This window comes from Cyclopterus lumpus, chromosome 3, assembly GCF_009769545.1.
Source record: "Cyclopterus lumpus isolate fCycLum1 chromosome 3, fCycLum1.pri, whole genome shotgun sequence".
NCBI classification, from domain to species: Eukaryota; Metazoa; Chordata; class Actinopteri; order Perciformes; family Cyclopteridae; genus Cyclopterus; species Cyclopterus lumpus.
The window spans coordinates 28,272,297-28,282,296 of NC_046968.1; the positions used below are offsets into that span (position 1 = coordinate 28,272,297).

At 42.8% G+C, this 10,000-nt stretch overlaps 1 protein-coding gene across 1 annotated transcript in view; it reads right to left on the reverse strand.

Annotated features, from left to right (window-relative positions):
* The window catches only part of serinc4 (serine incorporator 4), a 19,204-nt gene extending 15,914 nt beyond the window's left edge, over positions 1 to 3,290 (reverse strand). The window contains exon 1 of the mRNA XM_034529736.1: positions 3,168 to 3,290. Coding sequence (XP_034385627.1) covers positions 3,168 to 3,290 — 123 coding nt within the window. The remainder of the gene's footprint in view (positions 1 to 3,167) is intronic.
* Between the last annotated feature and the right edge of the window lie 6,710 nt (positions 3,291 to 10,000).

The window sequence follows — 10,000 nt, forward strand, 5'->3', positions numbered from 1 at the left end:
AAGAAGGAAAGAAAGAAAAAAAAAAGGAAGAAAGAAAGAAAGAAAGAAAAAGAAAGGAAAAAAAAGAAAGAAAAAGAAAGGAAAGAAAAGAAAGAAAGAAAAAGAAAGGAAAGAAAAGAAAGAAAAAGAAAGGAAAGAAAAGAAAGAAAGAAAAAGAAAGGAAAGAAAAGAAAGAAAAAGAAAGGAAAGAAAAGAAAGAAAGGAAAGAAATAATATTTTTCAAGCAAAAATCATTCAGGGATAAATTATGCATCGTTGTTCATGAATGCTGGTGAATCCAGATATATTATTATTATTATTATTATTATTATTATTAATAATAATATAACTCATCACATGCAGGAGAAGAATCATGTGCATCAAAACAAAAATATTTGATCAGATTAAACAGATTAAAAAAGGGACAGTTTGGTCTCCATCGATTGAGCTTTATTATTTATTATTTAGTTTTATCTGGATTGCATCATCATTCTGCATCACTCTGCTGATCCTTCAGCGTCTCAAAAACGTTGCCAAGGAAATAAAATTATTGTCTGTCTGTTGACCTTTTCTCTATTCTTTGATATCATTTATATTTATGCTTTTCTTTGTTTCAATTTCCTCTGTAAAGCTCTTTAAAAATTGATTTAGTTTATTATTTACACCCTGGCTGCGTTACATTACATTACATTACATGTTAATGTTAAGCTGTATGATAACATATCCTATAATAGGATATAGAAAGTTACATTTTACAGACTGAACAAACCAGTTTCTGTGCCGATTCAAATGATAATAAACATAAACGAAGCGGAAAAAATAAACAATCATCTATTTTTAAAACCTTTTTGCAGACAGCCTGTCTAATGGCTGCACATGTCTGGCCTCGTTTTAATCCGGCATGATGGATTAATATCGGAGCATATGCAGGATATAAAAGTTGTTGCAGCGGCCTCAGATCTGCCATAAGCATAAAATAATGATTTTAAAAACGGCGACTGAATCCAAAATACTTCAAAGGGCCGGGTATCGGGTCTGATGCGATCGCCACAATAACACTACAATAACAAAACGATGATAATAATAATAATAATAAGAGGAATAATCAGTCATTTTAGTCATTTCTTAGTCATATCATATTTCCCAGACTCTCTCCACTTGTTGGTTCGTATGATTATTCGACCTCCCGCATCTTTCCGAGTATGGCAGCCGATAATCTGGGAGCTAATCCCGCATGAATCACACGCAGCAGCCGTGCAATCCACCGTCCACGCAGCAACGTGTGAATTCACATTGAAGATGGATCTGTGGGTTGATTTTGGCTCATCGGCACCGCGACTCCAAACACTCGCCGCGGCCACTAGGTGGCGATAAAGCCTCCGTCAGCGATGTGCGTCAAATGCCAACGAAGAAGAATATCCGAGCGTGCCAAAAGTATTTGGTTATGAAAAGTAAACTATTTCTTGGTATTTAAGTCGTGTGTGTGTGTGTGTGTGGACGAAAGACGAGCTGGAACTTCTGCTTCGATGTCGGCCGATGAAAGAACGAGAAAACGTGGATCGGGCGACTAAAGTCACGGACGGGTCAACGCAGATACAAAGTAACGAAAGCGTTCGTCCGCGTGAACTAAAACTCGTTAGTTCGTGGCTCGAAACGTAGAAGAAGGTAACCAATCAGTCCTGGAAGCTGCCACCTGTTGCTAGGCGACGAACGACCCCCCCCCCCTTCGTGTCAACAGATGTCCGTCGTTTCCGTTCAAATTGGTCACAAAGTTAAAACAAATAACGCCGCACAATGACGATCCTTCCCCCCCGATAGGCAACACTTTATTAATAATATAATACAAATTAGTTGAATATACAACGTGCATTATATCCCTGCACACTTAATCATCCGTAGTGCACACTACTTTAGCAAGAAGCATTACACTTTAGCATGTTAACAGTGTTTATGGTTCTCTTCCATCAAGTGAACGCGAGCTGGAGGGAAGTTACGAGATGTTTGGTCACAAAGTTTCTGGATGAAATCAAAAGTTCGTCCTGAGAGGAAGACGAGCGTCTGGACCGACCATTAAGTCCTCTATAAGTATGTATAAATATGTATAAATATGTATAAACATGTATAAACATGTATAAACCCATCCAGGTCTTCATTAGTCCACACAAAGACCTTCACCCAGGAGACCGAGTCCATGTGAAGTGTTACGCAACCGGTGTCCGTTAGCTAGGGAAGTTACGGGAAGAAGCTAAGAAACATAGACTTATCTTTTCCTAAACCTAACCAACTATTTTTTTGCGTGAGTAAACTTAAACTTAACCCTAAGCAAACCTTCATTAGAAGTTTATTTTGAAAAGACACCGACACGCCGTCCCCGACCAGCGTGTCCACGGTTTGTCTCAAATTAAAAGTTATTTAATGTGCGTTTTTTTTTTTCCTACGAAAGTCCAGCAACAAGTTGGCAATTGCACGCTTGGTTAACCCTGACCCACTTTTCAAAATAAACTTCCATCTACCCAGAAAACCACTTAGTTAGGTTTAGTCAACAAAATAAAAGGAAATGATCGTCGTTTGGGTTTTTAAATAACTACCGAAGTGTCGTTACCGAAGTACGCGATTTACGTGACGAATCAATCGACGCTGACCGGGAGTTTCACACTCGGCACGAACAGCTGAAAATCAGGTTTGTTGGACACGCCCACTGCCCCGCCCCTTTTGCGGCCTTTATACTTCCTGGTTTCGTCATTGCGTGGATAACAAACCAATTGATTTATTGGGATATCTATGATTTACGGCGCATTACTTTTCTCGTAGGTATCGCTACGAGTGCCCTGACGCGTCCAGAAGTGACGTTGGAGGGTCACGTGGAGCGCCGTCGTGTGACATTTCTCTCCTCTTCATCTTCCTCTTCCTCACCGTTGCCCCCGGCGACCAGTTCCTTCACGCCCACCGGCCGGTTTATTTAGACTGAAACTCTCACACGCAGCCGTCCCCGCCGCCACAAATACCAAATGTGGATTAATCCGCCTCTAAAAATAGTCCCCGACGAACGCACTTTTCCTGTTTCTAGTAACATTTGCCAAAACCTCCAGTGACCAGCTGGTATCTGGAGCATTTCAAAAAAACAAACATATTAAGTCATCTACTAATAGTAAATAAACGCTTTTGTCTTAAAGCTCCGGCGCTCTCACCTGATAGGCCACCATGTTGAGGAAGTAGTTGTAGGCGCCGCTGTGGTTCATCCCCTGACCGGCAGACATTGTGCCTCTAAACTGCTTTTCATCGGCCGCGTCGACGACTCTACATTTGGCCATGAACGTCCGGCTCAAAGCAGGTTTGTTTGTTTTTCCTTCTCAGCTTTTCTTTAAAGATGGCATCCTCACATCCTCACCGAGGAGCCCTCCCCCTCCCCCCACCCCCCACCCACCCACCCTCCCCACCCCCGGGTGGGGAACACGACTTCTAACGGGGGCCTGGCAGGCAACAGGGGAAAAGAAAAAAGAAAAGTGAAAGAGCTCCAAGCAGGTTGCTTCCTACATGCTTCAATATGCTGGATTAGCGGTGGAATCTGGTCCCGGCTCGGGGCCTCCCTGTGGGCCGAGAGCCTGGTCTCAGATCAGCCTGGTCTCAGATCAGCCTGGTCTCAGACCAGCCTGGCGGGGGAAGACGCCGTGTTTCTTTCGCCCATTTCCTGCGTGCTCCGGCTCTGTGTCGGGTGCTGCCAGAAAAGAGGGAGAGGTGGCGGTGGTGGTGGCGAATGCCCAGGGTGCCCTCCCCCCATCCTCCACCCCTCCTATACCCGGTCAGATTAGGCAAAGAGTCTGTGAGGGGAGGAGGGAGGTGGGGGGGGGGGAGGACAGGGACCATGTGTCAGTCCCATCTGTCCCTCCCCTTCCCTTCCCCCAGCGCTGCACAGACGCCACGGCACAGTGGGATTGGGCAATACTCCTGTTTAATCCAGATTTACAATAATTAAACAATTAACCCCCTGTGTGATTTCTAGATGCCTGACACCTCACAGACCCCCCCCCCCCCCCCCCCCCCCCCCCCCCCCCACCCCCCCCACCCCCCATCTCCAGACCTGGTCCAAGTCCGGGTCCTCGTGTGCCGCTCACGGGAAAGAGGCCACGTCCATAATCCCAGAAGCGGTGAAGTGGGTTTTAGAGAAGCCACGCGGCTTAATAATAGAAAGGCTGATGGGGGGGGGGGGGGCTTTAATGGAGGCCAAAACACACAAACAGGCAGAGAATAAACGGAGCTGCGTGTAATATTTGAGCTTTCCAAATGAGTTGCATGTTTAATCTGCTGTTATCATAAAAGGGTCTGCTGGCGTGATGCATTAGATTTAGAGTTTTTAAAAGTATTTACGTTTATATAAATACAAAAGTATAAATATTTACAAAAGTGCCTCAACTCTGGAAATTAATCCAAAAAAAGTTTTCACTTCCTGTTCCGTCGTCTCAAGATCCATGTGTGTGTGTTTTTGTGGTTAAAAGTCTGAAATCAGTTCTGCTGAAGAGACACCTTGAGACACCCCCTGAAACACCTTGAAACACCCTGAGACACCTTGAGACATCCTGAGACACCTTGAGACACCCTGAGACACCTTGAGACATCCTGAGACACCTTTAGACATCCTGAGACACCTTGAGACACCTTGAGACACCCCCTGAAACACCTTGAAACACCCTGAGACACCTTGAGACATCCTGAGACACCTTGAGACACCCTGAGACACCTTGAAACACCTTGGAACACCCTGAGACACCTTGAAACACCCTGAGACACCTTGGAACACCCTGAGACACCCTGAGACACCTTGAGACATCCTGAGACACCTTGAGACACCCTGAGACACCTTGAAACACCCTGAGACACCCTGAGACACCTTGAGACACCCTGAGACACCTTGAGACATCCTGAGACACCTTGAGACACCTTGAGACACCCCCTGAAACACCTTGAAACACCCTGAGACACCCTGAGACACCTTGAAACACCTTGGAACACCCTGAGACACCTTGAAACACCCTGAGACACCTTGGAACACCCTGAGACACCCTGAGACACCCTGAGACACCTTGAGACACCTTGAGACACCCCCTGAAACACCCTGAGACACCCTGAGACACCTTGAAACACCTTGGAACACCCTGAGACACCTTGAAACACCCTGAGACACCTTGGAACACCCTGAGACACCCTGAGACACCTTGAGACATCCTGAGACATCCTGAGACACCTTGAGACACCTTGAGTGTGCGTCTCGTGGCTCCATCGGGGCCCAAAATGACTTTTCCCCATTGACTTCTATTGGGGAAAGTGTTAGGGGCGGGGCTAAAAGAAGCGCTGGTGCAACAAGCTCCGCCTCCATGAATACGTAAGTCATTTTTCCACAAGGAAGTTGAACGCCGCCACAAACTTTGCCTCCAGTTAGACATTTACAAATGAAGGACAACAAATTAAAATGAAAATGTAATATATAAATTATATTAATTTCATTAAATTATATTAATTTCTGGGATGGTATACTTTCTGTCCTGTTTCATACCTGAGACCCATGAAACTGTATTAGAGACCTAGAACCGGCTCAAGGCCGACGCATCACATCACAAACACTTGGCATACCATAATAGTTGAGACCCCGGTGATGGAGAATCTCACTTTTACCCTTTATTGGGTTTTATTTCCCTTTTTAATCTGAACAAAGATGAGGAAGTAAAATGAAAACCTGTGTGGGTGCACGAGGAGGGAGTCAGACTAGATTTGGGTCGGCGGGGCGGAGCGTCGGGATAATCCTCTCGGGTCACGACGACCTTCAGACGGGACATCGAGTCGGATAATATTCCCTCTCAGATAATCTGACCTGCTGACCTTTTAGCCAGATATGCTGGCATTGACGTATATAAATGAAATATCCTCTTAAATTATTAATAATAGTTGTTAAATTGTCAAGAAAATAGACCAAATTGAACTGACTCGTTGCCCATAAGCCTCGTGGGATGTGAGCGGTGCACTATCCAAGTGTACCTGAATGCACCGCTCAGAGAGTTGTGTTCAAAGGAGTGAAGACAAGAGAGAGCGAGTGATGACGTCACCGTGAACAAAGAGCTTCCAGGAGAGGAATCGAACCCACGACCCCGAAGGTGGAGCGAGAGGGCCGAGCGACAGGTGCAGGATTGTGAATACACTCCTGCCTTCAGAGACAGTTGTTGTTGTTGTTGTTGTTGTTAAAACAAGCAGAAATAAACATTAAGATGTGACTCATATTCTGTCCGACGCATCAACCAGAAAGTTCGTTATGAACACGAGTTCCCAGTGGCATTCCTGGGGGCCCTCTCTCTCTCTCTCTCTCTCTCTCTCTCTCCATTTCACTCTCTCTCCCTTTCACTCTCTCTCTCACTCTCACTCTCTCACCCTCCCTCTCTCTCTCTCTCTCTCTCTCCCTTTCACTCTCTCTCTCCCCCTCCCTCTCTCTCTCTCTCTCTCTCGCTCTCTCTCCCTTTCACTCTCTCTCTCACCCTCTCTCTCTCTCTCTCTCTCTCTCCCTTTCACTCTCTCTCTCCCCCTCCCTCTCTCTCTCTCACCCTCTCTCTCTCTCTCTCGCTCTCTCTCTCTCTCACTCTCTCTCACCCTCCCTCTCTCTCTCCCGCTCTCTCTCTCTCCCTCTCTCTCTCTCCCGCTCTCTCTCTCTCTCTCTCTCTCTCGCTCTCTCTCCCTTTCACTCTCTCTCTCACCCTCCCTCTCTCTCTCTCTCTCCCGCTCTCTCTCTCTCTCTCTCTCTCGCTCTCTCTCCCTTTCACTCTCTCTCTCACCCTCTCTCTCTCTCTCTCCCTCTCCCGCTCTCTCTCTCTCTCTCTCTCTCTCTCGCTCTCTCTCCCTTTCACTCTCTCTCTCACCCTCTCTCTCTCTCTCTCCCTCTCCCGCTCTCTCTCTCTCTCTCTCTCTCTCTCTCTCTCGCTCTCTCTCCCTTTCACTCTCTCTCTCACCCTCCCTCTCTCTCTCCCTCTCTTGCTCTCTCTCCCTTTCACTCTCTCTCTCCCCCCCCCCTCCTTTCTCTCTCCATAATTACTGCTGCCTTGTGGGAGAGGAAGACGTGCCAAAGAGGGCGAACAATAAAAAAAAAATTATGGGATGTTAGAGCCGCTCGATCTATAGTTTCAAAAGGATTGCGCAACAACAGTTGGCTGAAATCCAAGAAATAAAATGGAGAAGAAAAATGATCCATTCATCCGTCACGTTGGAGTCTCTCTGAGCGGAAACATTGGGGCGACGGTTAGCGGCCATTGTTTAGGTTGTTGTTGTTGTTGTTTTTAAACCTGTTTTGAATGTATGTCAACTTAAAAAGAAATGAGAGTTGTTCTTCAGTCATAACTTTAACGTGACTGAGTGCACAAGCTGCACATATTCATGAGAAGAGTCTGAAGAACAGGCAGAAACATGAATGAATGAATGCTTGTTTGTTTGTTTGTCACACAATGTGTTCACATTTATTATTGCTGTTGTTGTCATTAACAACCAGCTGTTGTTTCTACTGATAGAGGGGTAATAATTATGATTTTATGTAGTTTTACTTATATCAGTTCTCTTCTTCAAGATATTACTTTTCCAAAATATCAAAGACCTTTTTTCACATGTCTGTGTTATTTATTTGTTGAAGCCACTAGTTATATATATATACTATATATATATAACTATATAGTTATATATTATATATATATACCGTATATATATATAACTATATAGATATATATATATGGTTATATATTATATATATATATAGAACTAACTATAGTGTTATATATCTAGTTATATATATATAAATATATAGTTATATATATATATAAATAATAAGTGTAATATCATATGACAAATTGTATATAATATATATATAGATATATCTATATATCTATATATTTATAAAATATATATATATAACTATATATATATATATTATATATATACCGTATATATATATAGTTATATTTATATATCTATATCTATATAACTATATAGATATAGATATATATAACACTATATACATTATATATATATAACTCTATATATATAGTGTTATATATATAGTTATATATTATATATATATATATATAGAACTATATATTATTATAGTTATATATATAGTTATATATATATAAATAATAAGTGTAATATCATATGACAAATTGAATATATATATATAATATCTTTATCTTCTCGTCCTCATGCACCATAATAACACCACCTCCTGCAGGGTCTCTACCTGAGTCCGCAGCCGGCCTCTCGACATCGCGCCGGTCAGTCGTACAACAGGATGAAGGGGTCGCTATGACGACAGCGATGCGGTGCCATCCCTCCTCCGTCTCCTGCCGCGACCACGCATCTCCCGGAGGAGGAAGCCGGTTGGGAAGAGGACGCAGGGTTTCCAGTCTTCTTCTTCTTCCTTTAAATCAGATTATTGGTGGAGAAAGAAAAAAATTAATGTATAAAAAAAGCTCAAAGGGCCCGAAAAAGGGCGTGTAGAGCGTTGCAGTGGTGGAAGGTCTGTGGGCGTTAAAGAGGTAAACCTCTTACAGACAGGAATAGAACGAGGAGGAGCAGGACTGATGTATTGATCCAGACAGTTGAACGCCCGTCCTCTCAGACACACTTATCAATACATCTTGAATCTATTCTTTTTTTAAATTAGCAAATCAGATTTAAAAGCCTTGACTTGGCTCCACGTGTTTTTATTGTTGCAACTAACAACAACAACACATTGTTTTATTCTGAAGTTCACTCCTCGTGTTTTACTTCCTGTTTTCTGGAGTTTTCCCACATCTTTGAGTACATATATATATATATATATATATATATATATATATATATATGTACTTTATACCGCTTAGTTCCTGTTGTGGGTTCGTCATCGTTGCTGTTTGGGAGTTGTGTTACCTGCCTTCCTGTTTACATGATGTCTGTCTGTCTATAAACATGTCTGTCTGTCTGTCTGCCTGTTTATAAACATGTCTGTCTGTCTGTCTATAAACATGTATGTCTGTCTGTCTGCCTGTCTGTCTGTCTGTCTGCCTGTCTGTCTGTCTATAAACATGTATGTCTGTCTGCCTGCCTGTCTGTCTGTCTGTCTGTCTGTCTGTCAACATGTATGTCTGTCTGTCTGCCTGCATGTCTGTCTGTCTGTCTATAAACATGTCTGTCTGTCTGTCTGCCTGTTTATAAACATGTCTGTCTGTCTGTCTATAAACATGTATGTCTGTCTGTCTGCCTGTCTGCCTGTCTGTCTGTCTGTCTATAAACATGTATGTCTGTCTGTCTGCCTGTCTGTCTGTCTGTCTATAAACATGTATGTCTGTCTGCCTGCCTGTCTGTCTGTCTGTCTGTCTGTCTGTCAACATGTATGTCTGTCTGTCTGCCTGCATGTCTGTCTGTCTGTCTATAAACATGTCTGTCTGTCTGTCTGCCTGTCTGTCTGTCTATAAACCTCATCAGTCTGTCACTACATTATCATTGATTTAATAATGATAAAAAAAGAAATAAAACGTGTCTGTTACAAAAAAAAATAATGCAAATCATGACAACAAACTAAATGTTCATTTTTTTATATTAATGTTTAGTAAACTCTAGTTTTGTTGGATATTCTTATCTTTGGATTCTCAGCACATTTCCCACAAGTTCAGGGTTTAATTACACGAGGTGTCGGTTCGTTGACACTGCAGGTTATTACATTATTACTTTCAGTGTTAATGTGTGCTATACTTGCTAAGCTACATGCTAATCTGTGTGTGTGTGTGTGTGTGTGTGTGTGTGTGTGTGTGTGTGTAAATGTACATTTCCCTGTTGGCGGTAATATAAAGTTGTATTTTTTGTTTCGTTGTGGGGTGAATATAAATATGTCCGGTCCAGTTTCCCTTCTTGTTTATTCTCTGTGGTGCTTTTAATTAAAACAGTGAAATTGAGTCTCATCTTGCTATGAAAATGACTTTCAGATCAAATAAGATAACTTTATTGATCCAGAGGGAAGTTGTTG